This window comes from Talpa occidentalis, unplaced genomic scaffold (genome assembly GCF_014898055.3).
Source record: "Talpa occidentalis isolate TD23 unplaced genomic scaffold, MPIMG_talOcc4v2.1, whole genome shotgun sequence".
In the NCBI taxonomy this organism is placed as follows: Eukaryota; Metazoa; Chordata; class Mammalia; order Eulipotyphla; family Talpidae; genus Talpa; species Talpa occidentalis.
This window is the reverse complement of record NW_026555331.1, coordinates 123,554,235-123,579,783: the sequence shown is the minus strand read 5'-3', so window position 1 is coordinate 123,579,783 and position 25,549 is coordinate 123,554,235. Positions and strand designations below refer to the sequence as shown.

At 43.1% G+C, this 25,549-nt stretch overlaps 2 protein-coding genes across 3 annotated transcripts in view; both read left to right on the top strand.

The window, feature by feature from the left end:
- The window catches only part of LAMB4 (laminin subunit beta 4), a 76,874-nt gene extending 75,548 nt beyond the window's left edge, over nt 1-1,326 (top strand). Inside the window, exon 33 of the mRNA XM_037518655.2 lies at nt 1,175-1,326. Within this exon, the coding sequence (XP_037374552.1) occupies nt 1,175-1,314 (140 nt within the window). The 3' untranslated portion in view covers nt 1,315-1,326. The remainder of the gene's footprint in view (nt 1-1,174) is intronic.
- A 9,311-nt stretch (nt 1,327-10,637) lies between these two features.
- The window catches only part of LAMB1 (laminin subunit beta 1), a 76,295-nt gene continuing 61,383 nt past the window's right edge, over nt 10,638-25,549 (top strand). Inside the window, exons 1-5 of one of the 2 annotated variants that reach the window (XM_054692553.1) lie at nt 10,638-10,657; nt 14,960-15,078; nt 16,140-16,315; nt 18,772-18,907; nt 22,154-22,227. In XM_054692553.1, coding sequence (XP_054548528.1) covers nt 15,042-15,078; nt 16,140-16,315; nt 18,772-18,907; nt 22,154-22,227 — 423 coding nt within the window. In that variant the 5' untranslated portion in view covers nt 10,638-10,657; nt 14,960-15,041. Of the gene's footprint in view, nt 10,658-14,706; nt 14,830-14,959; nt 15,079-16,139; nt 16,316-18,771; nt 18,908-22,153; nt 22,228-25,549 lie in introns of those variants that run through there. The other variant, XM_037511608.1, reaches the window with a different exon arrangement.

The following is a 25,549-nucleotide window of genomic DNA, read 5'->3' as shown; positions in this document are numbered from 1 at the left end:
TGGTATCTTACCTGGTAGAAACACAGGGCTTCTTTTCATATAAATATACTTCCAAGGCTGAATCCCCTTTTCAATCCCAAATAACATACATTTGAAAGTTTCTGGAGACAGAATGCTTACCACTTTCCTAGCAATTCTTTAGTCTTTGAGCAGGTATGATGACTAGAAAGTTCTTTCTATTCAGACAAAATCTTCCTTCCTGAAGCTTTCACCTGCTGGTTTTTGTTATATGTCCCTAAGATCGCAGAAAACACATTTACTCTACTTTCCTGAGCTGGCCCTCAAAATACTTGAAAAAAACTCGGGCTCGTGCCCTGAATCTTTCCTCTCTATGAAACATCACCAGTGAATTCAACACTTATTCATAGGACAGTGTCAGATTTCTTCAGCAATCTGTTTCCTTCCTTTAAACCTGTGCTACATGCCAGTTTAACAATTTACTACAAGCTAAGTCTGTGTCCAGGCGCAATCTGACCAAATAAAGTGGGACATTTACCTATCTTCTTTTAGAAATTCTCCTTCAAGATAAGGTTAGTTTCTTTTCTAAACGCCACCTCCCACTGTTCACTGTAATTCTCTATACCACCTTCACCTCAACTCTGCGGGCTCCCTGTTAGGGTTTGCTGTCATCCCCAGGTACTGGCTGAATGAGATGAATAAATGAATGTGTGAGTGGGTAGATGGATGGATGCATAAAAGTGAAACCAGGAAAGATTGTCATTTTGCTTTTACCATTCAGAGACTTTATTATCAGCAGAGGAGAAAGAAGAAATTAAAATGTCAGTTCTTTTTACTAAAAGATTGGAAATCCCTAAAGTGAAGAACATGTAAAAAAGTGAGGTTAAAATAGCAAGAACAAACTTCTGAAAATATAGCACTTGGCCAAATCCAACCAAAGCCTATCATCTCTCTTTTCATTTCTAATGAATTATAACTAGCTGTAGTCTCACACTGATAAATGCCTTTAGAGATAAAACCTTTCAGACCAAAATATCAATCTCTCTGCTCTGATTTATGTGAAAATCTTGAGAAGTCTGGTGAAAATAAATGTATTATCCACTGAAGCAACACACAAAACTAAATCTTCAAGATGCATAAATCCCCATGTTTGGTATAATATGGGACTCCAGGAGGAATCTATCAAATGAAATGATGTCACTTCATTTTCTTTTAGATTTAGAAAAGAAGATTCAAGATTTGAATTTAAGTAAACAAGAAAAGGCTGATCAACTAAAACAGCTGGAAGATCAAGTCATTGCCATTAAAAATGAAATTGTTGAACAAGAAATTAAATATTCCACCTGCTATACTTAGGCGGAGTTAAAGAACAAATGCCTGCATCTTCCTTTCTGGCTTCAGATGAGCAAATCTGAGCAGCTGGATCCTGAGACACAGGCGTTCAGCCCTTCTGCCTCCCCTCCCCCGGCCTCTCCTTCTGTAGTGGTGCTGGGCAGGGAATCGGTTCAAGGAGATGGGTGTCATATGGAATAGGAAGGGGAGTGGAGAGATGGTGTCCAGTTTCAGAAATATTTTCTCCTGTCATCCGTTCCCTTTCGTAACTTAAAAGTAATTAGTTGCTTATGACAAGTGCAAACCTAAATATGTATTCTGTTTCGTACTCTTCATCTCAATTGAACCTAAGGGTTAAATAAATTGCCAGATGCTGGGGGTGAGGGAGAGGGAAACGCAGTTATAATCAACAAGCATAAAGTTTCAGTTAAGCAAGAAGTTCTAGAGATCTGTACAGCAAAGAACTGAACAGTCAGCAACGCTGTTCCAAACACTCAAAAATGTGTTGGGAGGGTAGATCTCATTTTTAAAATGTTCTTACCACAAAAAAAAAAAAAAAAAAACCACAAATTAAAATCAATGCGTATCTCAAGCAAGGGAAGAATATAAATGACATGTACTAGAATTGTTCCATATTTTATTATTATTGGGATTTGCTTTATTTGTAAACTTTTATATTGTTAATAAAAGGTATACAATTCAAAGTGTAGCTTCCTGTTACATCCACTTTCCTGCATATCCTGTCTACCAAAGGATTCTGTTTTTACCAAACAATATTCAAAAAGATAAATATTGAACGGTTATTTATAATTTATCTGCAGGCAACATGCTACCTGCTACAAAATCTATTCTTAAAAGGCTAGCAACTGAGTTGTTATTTTTTTGTATCAAATATCAGATTGTCTCATTTCAAAATGGATGTGATTTCACATTAACTTTTTTGCTTGTAAGATATACAATAGAGCACATTGTTTCTGTTTATGAAAGTTTTTCTTTCAGGGATTGTTTAAAAGGAATTTTGCCTGATATTTTAAAATCAGAAAAATATACATCAACAATGATGTAGGCAAGAGGAATGATAACTGGAGCCATTCATCAGGAAACAAGTGACTACAAGGTCACTACAAGGTAGCAGGTGTGGTCCATTAAGGAGACAATTCTAGATCTTTTCTAAACTAGAAATCAGTCCCAGGTAAAGGCCAGTCAGGGCTGTTAATGAATGCAGTTAGCCAAAAGCACAAAGGTGGCAGAAAAAAAGAAAAACTGGAAATAGATTCTGGCAAGAACAGTGAAACTGAAGGGGCACAGGCTAGAAATTTCTACCCAATGTCCATGCTCCCAATCTTTCTTTTGGTAATTGAATTCCAATTTTAAGCGGGCACGTAGTTGCTGAGGGACTATATTTCTCAACCTCCTTTGCAGTTCACTGTGACCATGTGACTAAATTCTGGCCAATAGGACATCAGTTATGGTGTTGTATAGCTTCTGGGGCACAACCTTAAAAGGAAGTTGTTTTCCCTGTGTGGTGCGCAGAATGATACCCTCCCCCCCAACCCATCCAAATCTCCTAACCATGAAATTGTTCTACATGGCAGAGGGACAGTAAGATCACAGATGGAATATCAGTACTAATCAGCTGGCCTGAGTAGGAGTGAGTCCCCTGGGTTATTCAGGTGAGTTCAATTAACCGTATTGGCTTTTAAGAGTAGAAGGCTGCAGTAGAGACCTCCAGAAAGATGTCCGACCAAGGATGCGGTTGGCTTTGAAGCTGGAGGAGGAGGCCATGAAGCAAACAAGGTAATTGAAACTGGAAAACAGTTTCCTAGAAACTGGAAAAACAGAAAGGTGTTCTCATCTACTGACCCCAGGAAAGAACACAGCCCACCAAATGCTGAGCTCAGTGAGACCCGTGGGGAGCTTCTAACCTGTAGGCCTCAGAAACCAGATTGTGGCAATTAAAACTGCTTTGCTGTGATTGTTCAGAGGGGCAGTCAGACCAGCACAGCTTCCTTTGTTTAGTCTCCTTTCAGTTCGGTTAGAATATCTGAATCAGCCATATTCATGTAGAAGAACATAATGTTTGTGAATCCAGGCAGCAGAAACCTAGGTCCCTGGTTGACTGCACTTGTTAGGGTCTCCGCAGGAGACAGGCTGTGAGCTGGGAACTACTCATGAAGCTGTGGGCAGGATGGAGGAAAGCCATGCAGGATGGGACTATCTCCCAGAGCCAGTGTCATGCAGGGAGTCATTCCCACCTTTGGCCAGGGGTGAGGAAAGAGGTGACAACCGCAAACTGGAGACATGCTATGCGGGAGGTCACTTAACAGGAGGCATGAGCTAGGGTCAGGGGGCGGCCAGCTGTGACACTCCTGCAGGGGATTTGGGGGATAAGCATCCTGAGGCTTCTCTCCCTCCCCCACCCCCCAGTCCCATTTCTTGTCGATGCCACAGCAGTTTGGCCTCCTGGGGTCCAGGGGAGAGAGAGGCAAGTCTATCTGGAATAGCTCCATGATGGGAGACTTAGTTGTGTCCACTACCCTGAATAGCCTGCCTGCTTAAATTTGTAGGTGACAGAAAAACAAACCTCTCCTAGTCTGATCTGTTAAAGCAGCTAACCAATATTCTCAGTGTCTTTGGGGCACTAAGGGGATCCAAACCTTGCAGTCTCCTTGCTTCCTACCAACAGTTACCCCCCAACAGTGGGCCAAGAGTTAGGTGATAAGTACAATTTTGGCTTGGCCCCTACATGACCTTAGGCAATTCAAAGCCTCTCTGAATCTTGGTCCTCATTTCCTTCAGCTGTAAAATGCCAATAAACACACCTGGCCAAGACTCGGGCCCTGAGCCAATTCATGTGACAGGGCTTTGAGAAGAGAGAGGTGTTACGGAAGGATGGAAATCCTTCCAGAGGCATTACTGTCACATTGTCTCACATCTGCATTTCCCTTCTGTGCCATTCCTCCCGCAGTCTTGCCTTCTTGGGAATCCCAACTGCTGTTTCTCCGAATTTAACCTTTTCTTAAGGAAAACCCCACCGCCCACTATACTCGCTCAAAGCCCCTTCTCTGTGGGTAACTTGGTGGATGTGGGGTGGTAACATACATCTGGAGAGGTGTGAAACTGTACCCCAAAATAAACTGTCGTAAATCAACATTACCTCAATGAAGTGGTTTAAAATTTTTTTTCAAAGGTTGTTCTGACTTCTGTGTTGTGTCAGTTGGCTGAGAGCATCATACCTGCCCAACCTGATAACTTACATAAGGATGCAGAGCATGTCATTTGCATGGCCTTTCTAGAACCTGGCTCAGTGCAGAACACTCTAAATATTTGTTTACTTACAAATTAGTTGCATAAATTAACTCCAATTTGTTGCAAGGGAGGCAATCCTGAGGCCATCAGTGAATTAAAACTTTTTCAACTGTACTGTGATGAAAATCAACTTGCCACATTTCAGCCTCTAAAGATGAAATTGAGAATAATTCAATTCTGTACTTCAGTATATAAAGGTAAATGTCAAATTGAAAGAGTCCATGCCTAAGACACGTCCTTTTTCCTACTTTGCCCTCTCTCCATAACTAGCCGCTTGCTTAGCAGCTGTTGAAATGCCTTTGCTCTGTCAACTCCTCCCACAAACCAGGCTCACACAACCCTCCACTCTTTCCTCTCATAAGAAATAGTCTCTTTGTGTGTGATCACTCTTCCTTTTCCTCTGCCATGTCTGTCTGTTGATATTTTCCGAATCACCTGGCCAGACATGTGGGAGAGTCACTTCCACACAAAGATCATGCCTCACACACAGGCCACGGCTACACTCCCCAGCAGAGCCCAGGGAGCCACAGTCCAGGAGAACCAACCTTTCCTTTCCGAACATTAAGGCTTTGTCTAAGAAAAAGTGACCACATTCAGTAGTAGCTAAGTATGAAGTAGCCAAGGACACATTGGAACCATTTGTATACTTACGTGTGTATGTAAAGATTAATATATATTGATAGTTGCTTAAGATTTACACACTATATAAATGCAACTCTAATTTGTAGGTTTCACTGTAATCCTTAACCATTAAACAGGTTTGTTTAATCAAACCCTCCTGTGCACAGCACCCTCTCCCCTACCCCACTCCTGTTCCTCCTGCTCCCTTCAGCCCTCAACCCATCCTACCCACCCCCTAGCTTAAATAGAACTTCTTCTCATTCACTTTATATTTCTAACCAAAGTATTCTCAAATCTGATTCTTGTGCCTCAGAGCAGTGAAGAATTTAACTTTGGTGGCCAAAGTTCTCACAGGCTTTTCCCATTATAAGCTTGAAGGCTTTTAGCAATGGGGCTGCCTGCTTACAATTTACCACAAAACAGTCCTGTTCTTTTGTTTTCTGCCCTCAGCTCTCTGTTTCTTCTCTCCCCGTGTAAGAGAAAAGAAGGAACTGTTTCCCCTCTTCAGCATAAAGCCGCCTAAGCAAAACTTCTGCCGTAACAACCGCTCATCAATTGGCCCCTAGCTTTTCTCTTCTGGAATAACTCAAACTACAGATAATCTCCAGCTTTACTCACTAGTACTGGGCAGACAATCTAGGCAGCTTCTGCCACACCAACTGCTTCTGATTCAGCCTGCCAAACGAGCAACCTTTTGGTTACATAGCAGCAGCTTACCACAACTGATATTAGACATGTTAATCAGAACATGCAGGGTTTCTAAACAGGTTGAAATGTCTCATATTTGTGTAAGTTGTGATTTTTTTTTTTAAGTCAAGGGTCTGAGTCATAGCAATACCAGACATAGTTCTACATGCAACCGTAGTTTTTCTTGAAGACGAACAAGGCGAGGGAAGAGGTAGCAGGCTGCACTTAACCTTCTGGTCACCGAGTAAGAGATGAAGTATACTGTCTGAGAGCTCTCTCCCAACTTGATTCCAAGAATTAAAATATAACCTTTAATACTGTTACTTCTCTACCTATAGTGAAGACTTTGAAATATTTAGCCCACAAAACATTCAAAGTAAACATTAAAATAGACCAGTTGAGGTTACTAGCCTTGATGGGCAATGGTCTAAAATTACAGGGTCAGAAAAGTACTAACTACAGCTAGACAGACTCTTATTAGAGATATGAGTGCAGGTATCTCAGGAGGTCTGACCCTTATTGATTTTGCTACTCTCTTTCAGGAAAGAGGCTTAAGAGATCTAAAACGAAAAAATCGAAAAGGTAAGAGATTTCAAAGAATACCCTCGTTCTAACTCTCATCTTCTCAATCTTCTTAACTTAGCCAGGGTCACGCAGATAGTTGGCAGGCCAGCAGAGGCAGGCGTGATTGAGTGCGATCACCAGATATCAAACTTTCGTTCACACCTGATTTCAAGACAGCTTATTCTGTTAATGTGATATTGGGTTCTATTAAATGGACCATCAAAGACAGCAGACCATTTTCTGAAAATTGACCTATTCCTTATACAAATGGCTCGTTTTATTAGTATTTTGAATATCCTATAAACGTTTCACAGAAAGCAATCTGCTTGAAAGAAAACAAAGGTTAAAGTAGCTAACCAAATAAGACTTCATCCGTAAGATGTTACTGAACAAAAAATGTACTATCTCTTGGGATTCATGTCTTGAAATAGTCAACCAAGCAAGAATACAGATGTAATTACATGCATTCATAAGAATTATTTTGAGTTCTTGTAACTTTTCATGTGTTTTTTTTTAAAGCACGAGTAAAATATAACTTACAAACAACATGGCAGGCAACTATATTACCCAAAATTTGTATATTCAAAAAAATTCACTTGATTATGTAGGAAAACAAACAATAAACCTACTGAAAGAACTCCTTGGCTGGGAACCTTAGTGCTATATGACATACGACCTATTTCTAGGACTCTAGAAACCAAACAGGTTATTACCTCTATTAAACTGAATATCCAATTTAACCCAATTTTTTCCCTGACTCTCAGATAATTGAGCCTATTAAAGGTATCACCATGGTGTGAATTTTGTAAAAAGGAGTAGAAATTAGAGTTAAATGGAGCCTGAAAATCTAACAGCCAAACCATCCTTTGAGGATTCCAGAGATTGGTGCCATGGGAAGAAGTTCAAGCTTGGAAAGCTATACAAACATTCCGTATCTAAAGATAAACATTTGGGGATCTTTATGACGTTTGGGTTAGCTTTGTGTTGGCCATGCTGAAGTATGACTCATCTGGGGCAGGCAGAAACCGAATGGAAAGATAAAATATGCAAAAGATTAAAAGAACAATTGAGGATTAAAAGAACACTGTTTACATTTGGAAAAGGAGGTCTAACCTTTCTTAGAAACAAATACCAAAAAAATTCAGATCTCAACCCTTCAGCCCAGCACCACACATTCTATACAGGTGATAGGTAGAAATGTATATATAATCCCAAATTTCTCCTTCACAAACTCAAATTTTTTTCCAAACTACTTTGGGGGGCAATTCTAATAGACAATTGAAAAAGATGTAAATATATGCATAAATATATTTCTCTAAGAAAATAATCAGTTTTCAACTCTGTATGGTTTACCATATTTTGACTGGGACACAGAAGCAAGCCTGATTGAAGAAAAGCTGACCGTGGGTGCGATATAGCCCTGCATTCAACCCCAAGTAGAGTTAACACGTCCCACTCACTCAGGCTCTGGTTTCTATCAAGTATCTGTATTTAAAGGGATGTCGGCGGGCTTGGTTTGCCGTTAGCCAGGAGACAGGCTGTCTTAGAGATGTGAACATGCCCAGTAGCTCATCTGTGTCGCAGGCTGTTAAAGGGAATTTCACTTTTGAAAATATAACGACAAGAAATGATCTTAATTTTTCAGTATTTTTTTAAAAATGGATTATAATGTTCACTATGGGAAAAGAAATCATAAAATTAAAAAATGGCTGTCATAAAGTATTTGGGAGTGTATGCACACAATTCCTGGACAGTCTCCCTTTTTAATTCCTAAAAAAAAGAAGTATAATGTACATGCATTATTAGTTGGAATCTGCCAGTCCTCCTTCCAGTTATAGAAAGAGATCTCTTTTCAGGCAACTTTAGTATTCCAGTATGTGGTTCTAGCACAAGTACTGAATTCCCTACTAGTGATTATTCAGGTTATTTCCAGGTATATTTCCAGATATTCAGGTTATTCAGATTATTTCCATTAACGCTATAAATGATAGTATCAACATCTTTACTTGCAGAATTTGGCATATTTCCCCCAAATTCAGTTTATATACTTAAAATTTTAATGTATATATTTCAGATTGCCTTCCCCAAAAGGCACCACTTTATGATCACTTTATGCTTGTGTCCTCAGGACATTTATTGCAGACAAGGCATTAAGACTTGGGGACATTGACTTACCATTATATCATTACCATCTCACAGTTTCTTACTGGTTGTGAAAACAGTCACTTCTTGATAATGCTTATGTACATTGCACTCTCCTCCTTACAATAGAGCAGCGTCACTAAGCAAGTTTTTGTTGAATGACTAGAGAATATATTCATTATTATTTCACATGTCTAAATCACAGCTTATGTTAATATTTTTCTGTTTCCCATGGAAAACATATGAAATGTGCTATATGCTTCTTAAAGTTCTAGTATGTTTTGGGTATGACTTGTTCTGGCTAACGAATTACCTGTGAACGATTTCCCCCAGAAAGCACATTTGGCATATTTCCAGGCATTTATTAAATGAACACATTTAACAAATACCTGAGCTCTGTGCTCAGTGTTGCGGACGTTTGGATGTTCTCAGGGCACTGGCAATGTAGTACACATGCAGTCTATCGGTACACTAGCCATTTATTTGGTGAATACTCTCTGTACCTACAAAGTGCTCTCTTGCTATGCTGGTGTTGGGGATACAACGGTCAGAGGCAAGATGCCTGGCCTGGGTGTAGCATATCTGTTCTAGAATGATCTAGAGAGACTTTCTCTAAAATACTTGGGTTTGAGTATATGGTACCTGAACAGTGGGGTTGAGAGGGTTCCACATGTGAAGTGTCATCACAGCTGTGTTTAAACAGCAGGAAAATTCAACTTGGCAGAGAGGAGGGAAAGGCATTCCAAGCAGAAGAAAATGGATGAATCAAAACACAAGTGAGAGCCTGGTGAGGGTGGAAGAGGAAGCTCAGGGTAGATAGGCTAAGAATGCAGAGATTGTGTAGGAGCCAAACTTCAAAGAGCCTCTGGACTTTGAACTTTGGGATCTGAACTTCTTACTTGCTTTACAAATAAGGAAACTGAAGCCCTCAGAGGTGACATGACTTAAAGGGATCCCAATTTGTTCAGTACTGCCATCTCCATGAGGAAAGTAAATCTACTCGGCAACTATAAATAATGAGTTTTAATTTCATAGGTCTTTGTATTTCAGTGAAAGAATGCAGCATTAGCCAGCTCTATTCCAAGTGTAAATAGTGCAGACACACTAAACTTTTGGTTAGAATGTTGTGTTTTTAATTATACCAGTCATAAATAAATACATTCTCCTAATTAAAAAAAAAATACAGATAAGGCAAGAGTTTCCTTTAAGCCCCACCAAAACACAATACCTGTACCTTGCACCAAGTACCCCTAACTATCTCTTTGCTATACCTCCTTTCTGAACTTCATCATTATTTACTCATTATAAGCAAGTTTATAAAAATAGAAAATTGTAATATTCTTTCCTCATCTTAGACTTTAACCCTTGCTGATCTTTACCACCAATATATACATTTAACATAACCCTGCCTTCTCTCAATGTGTACTGTGTACCATTTGTGCCTAGTAGTACTTAACACATAGTAAGTACTCAAGTACTTAACACATAGTAAGTACTTAACACATAGTAAGTACTCAAGAAATGTTTATTAAAGAATGTGAGATGTTAATGCCAAGGCTTAAGTAATAAAATACTGGGTGTTGCCAAAGTCAAAAAGATAGTAGCAACTATTACCAGTTGGATTAAAATCCTGTGAGCAAATGACTGAATTATCTCCATATTCCATGATTTCCAAATAGGACCACTGAGAAGTCACTGAGTCCTGTATTTTCACTAGGATGGAGGTTAAGAGCAGCATTTCATCAGCCATCTTGAAAAGAACAAACACTATAACTTCATCTGGCAAACTGCCCACTATGTGAAATAACACGTCATGTGGAGTGAGACCTAGTGCCAACTTGTTTCTGATGTGATAAAAACAGCTCCTCGGCTCTGGGTGGGCTGGCCTTCATAAATCTGATTAACAGCCTTGGCAGCAGCAGGCAGAACAGTAGTGATGAAACACATGTTCTCTTTCCAGAGGAGCAGGCTTATTCTTTCAGAGGAACTGCAGTTGAAGAGTTAATTCTTCCAGAAGACCAAGACAACATTGTGGTGGGAGGAGGTAAGGCAATACTCTTCTTTGAGTGTGGGGATAGATTTTACTAGCTTCTCTCCCTCCCTTCTGAAATGTGTTCCTATCAAAGATCCATTTTCCCAGGGTGAAAATACTGAATTGAGGATTAGCTAGTGGAGTGGAGCATTTAACTTTCTAATTAAATCCAGTTCTCTGGATCACCCTTGGTAATAATTAACAACCCAGAAGGATGAGCTAGGTTGTAGCAAGAGAGTAGACCTCTGGTCAAGTTGCCTGAACCTTTATAGGTTCAAAATATTGGTTAAATAAGAAGTACGTTTTTATTCAATAAACATTTCTGGAGGCTCTACTGTGAGAAACCCATAGGAACTCATGGGGAAAAGTGACAAGGTCTTGAGGGACCCACTGGGATCTGAAAATGAACTTTCAAATGGAGAAAGACAGAAGGGGGAAGCAGAGTAAAGATTTAAAAAATTACAATACTAGAACGAAAACCTTTCTGCTGTCTCTGGTCATTACTGAATTTCAGCATCCCTACAAAACTGGGGGAAGGAACACCATCTGAAATAAAAATCCAAGACCTTTGAAATAAAATTTTAAGTAGATATTATAAAAAATGAACTAAGTTTAAACTTAAAGATTTTTCTAAATCTTAAATGACCAAGCACTGCCTGTTCAGGTGGCATGGGGAATGTTCAAGTGTGGAAAATGAGAGAGGGTAATGTAGGCAGAGTGAAGTTTCAACAGATTTTAACAAAATTGACTCTTTTCTTCTAAATTGTAATATCTTCCTAAACTGGATGAACTATAACCAGAAGAATTAGCTTGTGAGTGAAATTTGGAAGTATTCCTAAAATGAACTTAAGTCTGGTGGTAGCTCCTCTGTTCCTTGGCTAGAAAGAAATTGATGTTAGATAAAAGGTGCACATTTAAGAATGTTTTTAAAATATGGAGACTAGTCTTTATTTTCATTCAAGAAACATTTATTGAGCACCTAATATGTGCTTCATGTCACATTAGGCAATGCTTATGCACAAATGAATGTTACACAATATGTGTCGTATTGCAGAGATAAGGGCATAAACAAATAGTTACAGCATTATGTCACTTATGCTGCAACAGGCTTTTACAAGATGCTGGTAGAGTTGGGTGGAGAGAGGAAGAAGTTATTTAAATGGAGTACTTAGAGATGTGTCTAGTTCACTAAATTGAGAGATGAAAAAGGGTCTCTATGGCAGAACAAAGAAACAAAGGTGTAAAAAGCATGTCATGTATAGGAGACAGCTCAGAGGGGCAAAGAGAAACAAAGGTTTTTGAACGAGGCAATGACTTGATGAAAATTGTGCCTCTAAAAAATGCTTTTGGTAGTGCTATGCAAGATTCGAGAAAGGAAGAGTTTGTAAGTAGGAATACCAGCAAATGCTCAGACCAGACAGGGGAGACTGAACAAAGACAGGGGCAATGAGCTTAGAGCAATGGGGACATGATGGCTAGTGGCTAGTAAAGTAGAAATGACAGGACCTGGTGATGGGGTGGGAAGAGGTAAAGGAGCAGGAAATACCCAGCATGATTGCCAGGCTGGCCTGGCTTCAGGGCATATTCAGGGTATATGCAGTCTTGGTGCCCCTCCGCTCTGAAGGGTCCTGGTCTTGGCTGAATGATCTATCACCGTCATGAAATTGTGTTTGAGTAAGAAGTCCCACCTGCTCATTTTATTTTGCACTGGGCTTTGCAACTCATAGAACCAGTCTTGTTTTCAGGTTTCTGTCTTGAGCTAAATGGTGGATTGTGGTGCCAATACTTGAAATTGGAATTAGAAGAAAATGTTCTAGAATGGGTGGGTGAGGAGGTGTGTTCTGTGTATAACACATGTGCCTGTGGTCCTCAAAGTGGAGATATTCCACAGGCTGTTAGAAAATGATGTAAATCCCAAGCAAGTTTGTCTAGACATACATGTGGGAGGCGGTGGTATTAAGACTGAGGTGGGAGAGACTCTGGATGTGGATGAGCATATGTAGAGGAAAAGCTGGTAACCTTCGGAGTACCAATGTTTAAGGGACCGTAAGGGCCAGATGGCAGAAGAGAAGCGACAGACCTGTGGGAAAACTTTAGAGGGAATTGCCCTGTAAACCAAGGAGTCATGAGAAAGGGGCATATGCCATAAAGATGAAATAAGGCAACAGTGGGAAGATGCCCATTACGTTTGGCAATTAGACCAAAGATAAGAGGACAGTCACGCCATAATGCGATGAAGGAGAACAGAATGGGAATAAAGGACATATTATCCTTCTAGGACCTGAGTTAGGAAGTCAAAGGGAGGAAGGAGTAAAGTAGAGGGGATGTGGAATTTTGCTTGTTCCCTTAAGGGGGCTGGAAGAAAACATTGCTCTCAGGAGGTGAGAGGACAGACACCTCCAAAAGCGCAAATGATAAAGGCTGAGATGGAGACAAGTTTATAAATGGCGTTTGATAAATACACACCCCTGAACAAACACTTGTAAATATTTTTTAAAAATCTCTAATTTTCACTGTATTATTTACTATTAAGCAGATAGTCAGGAAAGCAGCAGAGGCTTTAGAGGACAGTTGAAGTTGAACGACTCTTAGCATCTAGGGGAGGACACTGAGCAGGGAGAGCTCAGCTGTGTTGAGAGCTGAAGCAAACCCTGAACCGAGCTTCAAAAGTTCGTTTTTAGCTGTGGCCCAGGGTAGTACAAAGGGAAAAGATTTACCTTTTAATATATATTTTTTAATTAGACCCTCAACCCCCTCTGATGAAATATCTATTCCTCAGAGCAGCACTTGCTTTCTGGGTGCCCCGGGCTGCCCAGCCAGCACCAAGGAGTCTGAGCATCAGTTAAAGGCAAAAATCTCAAGTGCTGATTTGGTGAATAACTTAATGTCTCACCAAGACCTGAGGCTTCCACCTCCCTCAGGAGAAAGGATGTTTATAAACTCACAAGGCAGCTTATGCTGTGGTCTAATGATTAAACTTTCTCATGTTCTATTTCACTGCAGCTAAGTTAAAAACTGACCAACTAGCCACTTAAGCCCTTTTTCCCTTGGGGTAATTAATTAAAAAAACAAGTAAAATATCCTGACTGGTCTAACTCCACTCCCCTGGTTCAGGGCACTGTTGACCAGAGCGAACAGAAGCTCCTCTTTAATTCCATCCATTGCTAAAGCCACACAACGCGGCTAATTGGCAGAATTGGGGACACAGACCCAGGAGTCTCTCCTCCTCCAGCTCCCAGAAAATGGCTGTTTGAGACCCTTTCGTGGAAGCCCAACTTCATTTCATACCCGGAGGTCTCTGTAGAACGGTTGTGCTCTGTGGAATTCGTGGGGAAGGGTGTCTTATAAGACACCTCCAGGTCTGTGCCTAAGTGAGCCCCGTCCCGGTGAGATATGGGGAGTCACTAAGCGTCCCTAGAGAAATTCCCTGGATTAGTGATTCAGGGGATCACTTATTTGGATGCGATTTTAAACAGAATCCAACGGGCAATTCAATGCTAGCACCACCTGGGTGGCAGGAGCTACAGGCAGTCCTGAATATGGTGCGCGCCAAGAAAGCAAAGGCAGCAAACAGCAGCTTGGGTCCTCGGTGTACAGATGGTCTGGCTGTCACGCCCCGCCCGAAGGTGGACCTGGGCGTCTGCAGGTTTGCAGGTTTGGGGAAACAATGCTGACAGGTCCACCTTCCTTCAGAAGGGTTATCTCCTCTTCCCACGCTCCCAGCGAGAATCTTAGCCTTGGGCACCTTCTCGTGACTCACTCCTTACGAATGTAAATGCACGAGTCCGCGGGAGGTCCCCGACCTGCCCCCAGCTGCCTGGGCTCTCCGAGCACCTACCTGGGAGATCAGCCCAAAGGCGTCCTGCCCCTGCTGGACCTCCCAGTCCCGCGCCCCGCCTGGAGCGCTTCCCCAGGCGGCCCCGCCGCCCCTAGCTGGGAAGCGCCAGAGCTAAACCCCCCGCAGGCAGCCACCATCCAGGCGGCCTTAAAACAAAAGCCAGTCTCAGGAGGGTGGGACCCCCCTCCAGGCCAAGTGGTGGCCTCTCTCCTGCCCGCCCCCTCGCCCCTGCTCTCTGTGTGCGCATGAGCGGAGGCGCCTCCTTCGGTTCCTCCCAAGGCTAAACTTTCTAATTCCCTTCTTTGGGCTCGGGGCTGCCGGCCGCCAGGAGAGCGTCCCCCGCGGGGTAGGGAGAACAAAGTGGCTGCGCGATTCCCCCCTCCCCACCTTCCACCCCGCGCTTCCGTGGGAGCGGCAGGAAATGGAAGGGCCCCTCTCCTTTCTCAGAGCATTTGCCTTTTTTTCCCCCTCTCCAGAAAGGAAGACGGGAAAAAGGTCTGGCGGCTTGGCGGGCGTGTTCTCCTCTCTGCTGCGTCCTTTCGGCCTCAGGGACCGGACATGGGGCTGCTGCAGGTGTTCGCTTTCGGTTTCTTAGGTAATCGGAGGTGGCGGGGCTGGGGGGTGGGGGCTCTTGGGGGTGGGGGGAGGGAACGGAAAGGTCGTTGGTCCCAGCTTCGAGGGAGTCTAGGGGTCGGTAGAGGGAGGGCATGGAATTCATGCCTTGGGATTAAACACCAGCGTCCTGGGGGGCAGATCGAGACCGCGCGCTCTTGCGCACGGACCGCCATGGAGCAGCAGCATCTGGGCTCTGCGTCCAGAGCTGGGGGTCCCGCGGGCTCCCACTGTCACTTTGGGGCTTTGCATCTACGGTCTGTTCACGATGGGGCTCTCCACCGTGGGAGGCAGGCTCTCTCGGGTGCAGAGACTTGTCCCCGAGGGCTCGCCGGCAGCCGGTTTCCCAGGAAAGTGCCCGAGCTGAGCGCAGGCTTGGTCCTGGGAACAGATTGGGGCCATGAGGCTTTAATTAGCCATTTCTGTTTGCTGTGGGGGGTGGGGGCACCAGAAACAGCTGGACGTGGAGCTTCCCAGGAATGGTGTGTTGAAGTCACTCCAAAGCCGTGGGGATTTCCCATTTGCCCCTGGTCCTGGAAAGCGGCGTCTCCCGCAACCTGGGGCTGTGTGTGTGCGCGCGCCCATCTGCCTTCACACTCACGTATTGCCACGCTCACACACTAGGATTGATGGTTGCTGCGTGCACAAGGGTTTGCTTACAGACTATGCCCACGGGTGCGCGGCTTTTGATCTAAAGTCTGTTTGCGCCTAGGTGTAGCCAGGCACGTCCAAGTGGTCAGTCCTAATAGCCACTGAATGCGGTGGGAGCTGGTCCCCTTGAGTACATCTGGGTGGGTGAGAATGTCAGTGGGTTTCCCCTGGAGTGATGCTCTTGGCTCCTGGACAAATCTAACGTGGTGTCTGTGTTTCTTTCCGAATCCTCTCAACCTCCCTGCCTCTCCCTCATCGCGCCATTGTCTTTTCTGTGGATTCTGTTGTCTTCGGAATCTTCTCTATCCCCCGCCTCTGCCTGTTTCCTTTCGCTCGCCTGCCTTGTCCTTGTGTTCCCCCACCCCCGCCCCGGCATCACCTGGCCCTACGCAGCCCTGTGCAGAACTGGAGCAGGAGCTCAAGAGCCGGAATTCAGCTACGGCTGCGCAGAGGGCAGCTGCTACCCTGCCACTGGAGACCTCCTCATTGGTCGATCACAGAAGCTCTCTGTGACCTCGACGTGCGGGCTGCACAAGCCTGAGCCATACTGCATCGTCAGCCACCTCCAGGTGAGGGCAGCGTGCAGGGTTGGAGGCTCTGAGTGTGCCTCCTGGGGTCCAGACCTAAAGGGGCATGCCCAGGGGATCCCACACCCTGCCCTCTATCCAGATAGAAATTGGCCATCCAGGGAGTCCAGGGACTAGGCTGGTAGCTCACCCTTGCACTCCATCTCAGTTTGCACAGTTGCATCCGCTAAACATTTCCTGCAGCCACCAGGACCGCATAGTCTGCCCGGAAAGACAGACCTGGCCCCTGCCTGGTGCCTTGACCCAGGGGCTCTGAAATTCCAGGGAGTTTTATTGTTTTGTTTTTTAAAGTCTTTCCTCTTTGGAAATGTGTAAAAAAAGGAAGTTTATCCTTCTTTCATACTGAGTAGTGATCTTGTGTTGTACTGAAATCCTTCTTTTGGGTAAAGATATGCCAACAATGACTGTTTCCTTGCAAGGTCACTCTGACCAGGAGTCTGTTTTTCTCTCCTCCCTTAGTGCTGCTCCCTCTACCTCCTTCAGATATCAGGGTCAGATACTTCCTTTTTCAAAATGCTCTGGTACCCCACTAGAGGAAGACCAAAATGAAATTTCAGGATATGTTTATAAAAACTAGACCAGATTACAGAGATCGCATTGTTACAAAGTCAAAACTAAATTTAAAAGAAAACACAATGGTAAACTACCCAATCAGAGTCTCTTCCTTGATTTTTCAAAAGGAGTCCAATATCCCTGGCTTCCAGGCAGAAGTGCTTGTTCAAGCTACTTGCCCTAGTGTGGGTCATTACACCCACCTGTGGCCTTCAGGAGCATAAGATGGTGTGTGGTTTGCACAGCAGATGCCTTAAAGTGGCTTCACTTGAAGGAAGCAGAAAGAGAGCCCATTCTGGAGACCTGATCAATTAAACCAAGGAATGTGGTAAAGTGGATTCCATTCATTTGCTTCCAGGTTTATACAGAGATGTCTAGACTGCTTCCTCCTGATTAGGAGGGAGGCTATAATTAACCTTTTTTCCCCTTTAAGTTCTGGTAATTGTTCTCCAGTGTTAGTTTCCTCCATGTTAATGAAGATAGTTGATGTTACTTTTCTAATATTAGCATATTTTACCTAAAATAATGTGCTAACATTTACTTCAGAGGCCAGGACATCCTGTAAATGAATCACCAGATTCTGAAACCAACTTCAGCCAGAATGAGAATTGGATTATTCCTCTTAAAAGCAAGTAGAGCCAAACTTCTGGTGTGTGTGATTGGCTGTGAAACTGTAAGGTGTTCTTCACAGATATGAGAGCCTACAGAAAGGGACTGGATATGAGCTTGTCTCAGACATTTAGTGGGCGTGAAAATTGAGGCAGAGAGCTTAAGTGATTCATCCAGGGTTCCTTTGCAGCCCTGACTTCTAATCTCTAATTTTAGAGACTTCATTTTACCAGTCTCTAAATCCTTGTGGGAGGAAGGTGATAACTAATAGCTAACTAAATAAATATTAATGTAAAAATAGTTGGTTGATTTTATCCTTATAATAGTAACACCTTTGCTTAAATGTTGTATGTAAGATGTATACAGATCTGTTTCAGGTCCTAGTGTCATTTTCAGACTTAAGAGAAATCTGCATTTTGGAAAATTTCGGCACAGAGCAAACAAAGCTGCATGTGGAATAGGGAGTATTAAAGTTACACTGTGATTTGACATGCTGGAGTACAAAGAGGGTTCTTTGAAGTCTCTTGACCCACCTACCAGGGTAACTAGCCCCCGCCTCCCCATTTTAGAGAGAAGGAAAAAGAAGAGAAATTCAGAGCTACTCTAAAACCTAATATATCCCTTAATTCCTGGTAGGTTCATTTTGGGGTTCTTTGAATGGTCCCTGTTTACAGTGCTCCCCATACAGCAGAACAGCCTGGCACCCTCCCTTGCCAGATGTTCTGAGCAGTTTGTGGGTTAGCTGCATGCCTCCACCTCGGATTACTGTTTGGGCAAAGGAGAAGCTAAGCAATCTTGCTTTGTCATTCTCAAAGCCTCTTAATACTTTTGCTCAAATCATGGTTTCTGCCTTACGTAAGTTTTAGAAAATCAGGCCAAGTGTGTTATCTCTTATTTTTTCTTTTTCACTTTGCTTTATGTCAGCGAAAATTCTCTAATAAAACTTCTGCATTTTACTTTAAAAGCAAGCTTCTCTAGCTGTTTATTGAGATTAAGTCTTAAGCCTAGAAATTTCATTTTGATTAAGAGCTTGTGGAAACAATGCTGCCTTAGCTTTCACCTTTGAATTTGCAAGAAAGGAAGAAATTTTCAGGAGTATTTCATACTCAGTAAGTTAAAAATGAAAGGCAGGTATATGTCATTTAAGTAAGTTTGTGTACTTTTCTTGAAACAAGTGGTATAATTTTTATATGGTGTGACTTTGTTTTGTGTGTGTATGTGCACATACATGTGTATGTGATTGCTTCCTAGACTCATAAAACTAATTTTGCTTTCAGGAGGACAAAAAATGCTTCATATGCAATTCACAAGATCCTTATCATGAGACCCTCAATCCTGATAGTCATCTCATTGAAAATGTGGTCACTACATTTGCTCCAAACCGCCTTAAGATTTGGTGGCAATCTGAAAATGGTATGTGGTTGGTATGGGAGCAAGTTCCATGGAGTGTGACTGGTTACTTGGAAGGGGGGTACAGACTCCTAGATGTTTGTAATTACTATTGGCTTCTCTGTCCTGTAATTGTGACCTTTGACAGATTTCCTGCCTGAAGCACTAATTTCTCTTGGTAAAATCTGATCCTTCCTCCTGAAGCATGTACTTCCTACAAGAAAGTGGTGTTTCATGCGAGACCAAAGGAGTATTTTGTGGTTGTTATCCTAAGGAGGACCAGAAGGCTTGAGAAGGCCCTTTGTGCTCTTAGGTTCTTGTTCTACAAAACAGTGTCTTTATCTTTGATTGACTCCAAGGGAAAGGGCAGAATCCGTCCCACCACTGCTGCTACTGCTATACTTCCAGCTCAAAAATATTTAATAATAGTACTGTGAACAAACACTAGACATACTCTTGCTGTGACCCCAAATTAATTTTCTCAGTGACTATGTGAATCCAACTTTGTTTTCTTTCCTTGCCGTTTGGGTTTTAGTTTAATAAAGTCACCAAACAGGATATTGTTATTGCTGTGAAACTAAGTCCAAATAAGTTTTGCATTTGTTTCCTTTGGGGAATGAAGTTTTGCATTTGGGGAATGAAGTTATGCTTTTCAGTTAACAGTATACCATGAAGTCTTTTTTTAAAAAAAGTATGAGAAAGCTCTCTTGAAGTAAACCTAGACCTGACCAGAGAAAGCATGGGCACTACTAGATGTCTAGTATATACTATTATCCAGCCTAAATCTGGGCTGCTTTTGGATGCTTGAGTCCATTTATCATTTTTGTAAAGAGCTCCCTTACTCGATTACCTTGTCATTGATTATGAAATTACACGTGCTTCTAGAAGACTGTTGGCTCTAGGGTTGGGTCAGTTAATCATTGGTTGGCCTTGGGACGCTATTGGTTACCCACGTGATCAAGATGGACTGGTGTCAGAAAGTGTGTGTCAGTTTGAGTCTTACCAATATTAATAAGGATATCCTGGCTGACAGTTCATTGTGAAAGAGAAGTTTCTATAAATCTGTGCTCGAATCAGGGCTTCTGAAATAGCATAGAGCTTATTATGTGCAGGCACCAGGAGCATTTCCTGACTGCCTGTGTTCTTCAGGGACACGCAAGGACACTTAGGAGGACACCTCAACGTGAGGTTGAGACTGCTACCATTTTCAGCCATCAGCAGTGACACAGTTTATCCCTGCTATTGTTCTAGAGGAAGGTTTTTCTTGGTTGAATCAGGAGCTAATCAGTTTCTATAATTTGGAATTTGTGGGACAAGAGAGGCCAAATGCCAAAAAAGAGACGGTTTCAAATAGAGGGTCATTCCTTTGCCAGAGATTAGATTAGATTAGACCTATTTTTACCCCCCCCCCTATATATCTCTCTGTTGTCTGATAGTTCATGATGAAAGACTTTCTTTTTGAATGCAACTTTATCGATTTTGTATGGTTTGTCCCAGCTGAGCTTTACCTGGCCCTGTTGCATTATCAGTACTTAGATTCAGAAAGAGGCTAGAAGAAGTACAGCTACTTTTAATGAACCTTCATGGTCATCTATTTGGACGTCTGACAGAAATCAAATACACCGTAGAAGAATGTGCCTGTTTCTTTTCTCCATGGCATTTTCTTCCCATATTAAAAGTAGTTCTTTATCAGGTTATAAATCTAAAATGGAATGTGCTTTGGGGGTGTGCATTGCAGTATATGTTCTTAGGTTTCAGAAGTAGTACTAGTGTAGTTTGTACTTTACATTGTTTCATTATCTATTAATTTTGAACAAATATTGCAGGTTTTCAAAAACATGAGAAAGGAGGGACTTATGGTTGCTTAGCTAACATTTTACTCATGCACAAAAGTCCACAGTAGGTTTGTAATAGGATTCTTTGTAGTAGGATAAAGTTAGTTAGTATGATTATAATGTTTTTCTTTAACATTCCAACAAATTCATATCCGTTCCAGAGACCACTTCCCCCCTCCCCCCAAATGACCTGGCAGTTTTCCAGGGGAAGCGTTTATTTCAAAAGTCCTATTTCCTGAAAATTCACTGGCCTGTGATAGGATTCATTCTGACACATTCCTGTCTTCCTGCATTTAAGACGTCTTTTGCTCTGGATGATGGACCCCAAAAGTGCTGTCAAGCAAGGAAAGGCGGAAAGGTCCCCTTTACCAGGAGGCTGGCCTGGGGCGGGAGGAGGTGCTTTCCATCCCTGGAATTCAGTGGCCTTTTGGGCGGGCTGTCCAGGGACCCTAGGGCAGGGTGCAAAGGCTTGTTTGTTTGTTCAGGCTTTCCCCTGAAAGGGAAGATGTTAGTATTTGCTCTGGGCCAGTTTATTTATTTGACTGAGTCTTTGTCTCTTTGGCATTATTTTTCAGTTGTGGAAATGCATCCAAAGGCTTCCCCATCAGGGATGGGTTTTTCTAAATTGGAGTATTACTAACATATGTGGTAGATTGTTATTTATTTTCTTTGCTGCTGTAGAGAAAAAAGGAGTACTTGTGTTTCTTCTGGAGGAGGATCATGTCCCTGTGCTTCAGATTGAAGCTGAACCCCTACTGTGCACAGGAAATGCCCCTTCTTCTTTCCTGTTTGAGAGTACTTGGCATGGAGGTTTGGAAAGATGTTTCACTTTTTCCCAAGCAAAAGCTGTCTTTCTTGACAGCGACCAGAGGTATCTTGGCAGATGGTAACACACTGTGCAGACTCTAGATGTTGAGCCCCAGAGTGGCCCATGTCCTGAAGACAGAAGGATCATTCCGATGGATCCTTTACTGCCAAATCGAGACAGGAGTTTATTTTTATTTTTATTTTTTTAAATATTTATTCATTTATTTATACAAGAACTGGGGTACAGGCCAGATGCAGGAGGGTAGGAGGATTCACCAGAGACAGAGCAGGGAACAGAACAGGCACACTGACGAAATACACTGCTGAGGGGAGCAGTGGGTAAGACAGGAGAGGTCTGCTGCACCATGTGGGACCCTCCCCAGCTGTCTTGGATCGAACAGGTACTGCAGAGGCTGCGGACCCCTTCGCAGTGAAGCATTCAGCCGCCTGCACCATGAGGGAAGGCCTGAGACAGGAGTTTGTTGTTAATATCTTAGCTTCAGTTTAAGATAAAATAATGCAAAGAGGATTTCTATAAAGAAAGTTTAAGAAGATAGTGTCAAGTCTTCAGATTCGTATCAAGCTTGTCCGTTTACCTTACTGCTTGCTTTCTTTTAATCTCTTCTAGGCGTGGAAAATGTAACTATCCAACTGGACTTAGAGGCAGAATTCCATTTTACTCATCTCATAATGACCTTCAAGGTAAGGAGTCCATAACTTTCTCATAAATGGCACAAGATTGCTGTGTAATTCCCCTTTCAAGATGGACGTCTGTTGCAAGTTGGCCTGAATGGGAACCTAAAAGTTATTGTTACCATCAGTTGAGGTAATGAACAGCTTCTTAAATGTGGACCTGAATAACAACATTTAACAAATACTCATCTTCCAGGCAGTAAGTAGAAAGAACCACTATTCTAAGGTAATTCAACTGTAAACTTTTAATTAGGTATCTTTCTTATTTCCCCGTGGGAGCGAGGAGGCTTTGACACTCTCCCAAACCACAATAAAACATCTGGAGGGTAAATCCCTGATCCTTTGTGTTTATGTTTTAATGTTGAGTTTGGTGACTGCACAGGAAGTATATTATCCTTAGTCTTCAAAGTTTTGAAAATTTGTGGGAACAGTTCGAGAGTTCCTAAGCAATGTGTGTGCCTTCTTAAATGTGGATTTTTCTCATCTTTTCTCTTAAAGATGTAAGCTGACTCCAGGACTAGGGAATGTCTCCATACAAAGTCCCTTTGTTTCTGTTTAAGCAGCTGCCTGGAAATGACAGACTTCACATGGCTTAAAGTACATGTTGGTGCACATAAAACCCATAATTTACTTATTGCTTCTCAGATTAAAATCACTTTTGAATAGTTTTCAGTTGGAGTTGGGGGCCTTATCTATATCCTCTCAGGTTAGGAAAATGTCTCCAGGGATAGGTTTACCGTGTGGGCAGGTAGACATGAAAGGCTCGCCTGCACCTCCTCTGAAGCCGGGAGGCCAAGGAGCAAGGGTCAGAATGTGCCTGGGAGGCACATTGGGCAGCTGGTTCCCAGGCCTGTGCCCTGCACCTCCTTCCCCTCCCCAGGAAGCTGCTGGTGGAGCGGGGGAGGAAGGTTTACACTGCGACACACGATCCCCTGAGAGGGTGAGAGGGCTTTCGCCAGCCACTCCTCACTCCTTATCTCAACTCGGCGGTTAGACACGAAACTCAACCATGCAAGACGATGTTCCCTTCTCGTTACGTGAGCCCTAAAAATATTCAACATTGTCTTCATTCATGTTTATGTTCCTGTCTTTTACATCGGAGAGCGCATCTGTGTGCATGGGTAGCTCTGACTTTGTTTCTATCCAAAGATCCTATGGGCACATACTCTGTAGCTGATGCTCAGTCAGCTCATACTCAGTCATACTCATAAGTGAACACTGTGGACCACAGGTGACATCCTGCTCCTGAGTGCAGAAGGTCAGACAGAGGACACGGTCATGGCGTTCAGACGTGCAGAATGGGTGTGTGTTACCAGCTTTTAGCTTGTGGGGGAAAACTCATTCTATGAGTTCATGTGTGAAAAGCAGTATCTGTGGATTAGACAGACTTGGGTGTGACTCCCCGTTCCACCCCTTACTGTGGCCAGAACTTGACTTCTTCATTGGTAAAATGGGAAGAAGGATAACACCATTTCAGGGTGGTGTGACTACCCCTCTGCTCTGGGAACACAGGTGTTCTTGCCTGGCATGTAGTGGGAACGGGATGGTTGGTAGGTGCTGGGGCTTGGCATGTAGAAATTGCTCAACAAACAAACACTGATCGAGTGACGGAGCAAGTGGGTGAATTTGTTTCGACCATCTTCTGTGTGTCAGAGCTCTCCCAGACTCTACAAGCAGCTATTAAAAAGAGCATGACACTGTGCTCTGGGGTTTTCCAGTCTTCTAAGATCAGAAGGATACAGAACGTGCTCATTGCTCTAGCAGAAGTCCAGACAATGTCCACTAGCATGGGGAGGGGGTATGAAATTTAGTTTGGGATGAAGGAGAAAACTTGAGGAGGAGGCTGAGTCTTCGCCTGACCTGGGTCAGGAAGAGGGAGCAGGATTTCAGGGGGAGGAGGTGGAAGAAAAGCCATTCTTGGCAGAGGAAGCAGTCTGAGCAAAGTTCCAGTGCGGGGGGAATGGCTGGAGGTAGGGTGGGGGGGCTGGTGCTCAGCTCCTACTACGTAACTTTGCCTGAAGCTTGGGGTAGAGGAAGGGAATGGACGATTACTGTCAGGAGCTGGACTCCTTGCTAAGGAGTGTAGACTGGAGGAAAATAGGGGCCCACTGATAAGGAAATGAGAGCTGTGTTTCAGGAAGGGAGCCCAAGAGGAAATCCCAAGGAGGGCCTGAGACAGCGCCGTGGGAGTCTGTTGTTGAGGTCAGCATTCTCGGAGGGCTGAGGTGGCACAGTGCTGTGTGACTGCGAAGGCTGGCCGTGAGTCTCAAGTAGGAGGAAGCCTCTTTCTGCAACCCAGGAGTCCTGGAAGTATTACTTAAAAGCTTTTTCAAATTACACTCACTGCCATACTCTGATACCCGCTGCTCCTACCGCCTTTGAGAACCGTGACTAAGAGGAGGAGCCCCTGAAATTTAAGGGAGTCAGGGACCCTTTAGGATCTGAGGTTAAACCATGAATTGGAAAAGATTAAAGACAGAACAGTGGAGAAGAAGAGTAAGGGAAGGAATGAATCAGAGCTGATGTCCGTGCTGAGTAACTAGGCAGTGGTGATGCTGGTACCAGCAAGGGAGGGAAGAGATGAGGCTGAGGACTCATTCATTCTTACCGAGTTTGTCTCAGAGATTGCTGATTGCAAAGTAGATTGGATTTTCTTAGCAGTACTCACTTAGCATTCACATGGTGGTTTGCATATAGCCAGATGTTTCCGGCCTCATAGGTCTTTAGGATAAATTTGGAAGCAACTGTGCTGCCATATGCTACTTGAGAAGGTTGATGATTAAGCAAAGAACATGGGAAGGCTTCCTTTCTGGAGGTAAATATGTTGTTCTGGTTTCCAGCAGTGTCTTAATTCCACAGGAAATTGGTTTACTCATCAATGGCCCTTTGGGACTCAGGAGTTTCCAGAAGGGGAGGAGGAGGAAACATAACCTGCACTGGTTATAAGGCTTTTCTTCTCTGCTCCTTGTGTCACAGACATTAGACTAGGCCCTAGAAACTAGGCAAACTAGTCTTTCTCCAAATATCAAGTATCAACCAGGAGCCAGAATCCTAGTTTAGTTGGTTATTGGCCCCCTGCTTTAAAATTCTTTGTTTAATGTTCTTTTGTGTTTAACTATCATTTTCTCATATTCCTGAATAAGTGAAAACATAAGTAAGTCAATGGATCTGTCAGAATGTGACCTTCCATTTCCCAACCCTTTTATCATGCTCAGGTTCTGTTTGCCGGATTGGCTAAGTTTCATTGGCTCCTCCCGCACTGTAATGACTCCCTACCCCCTCCCCACCCCAGCCCTTCCCCGCCATGGACTTAACTCTGCATCGGTGTTGA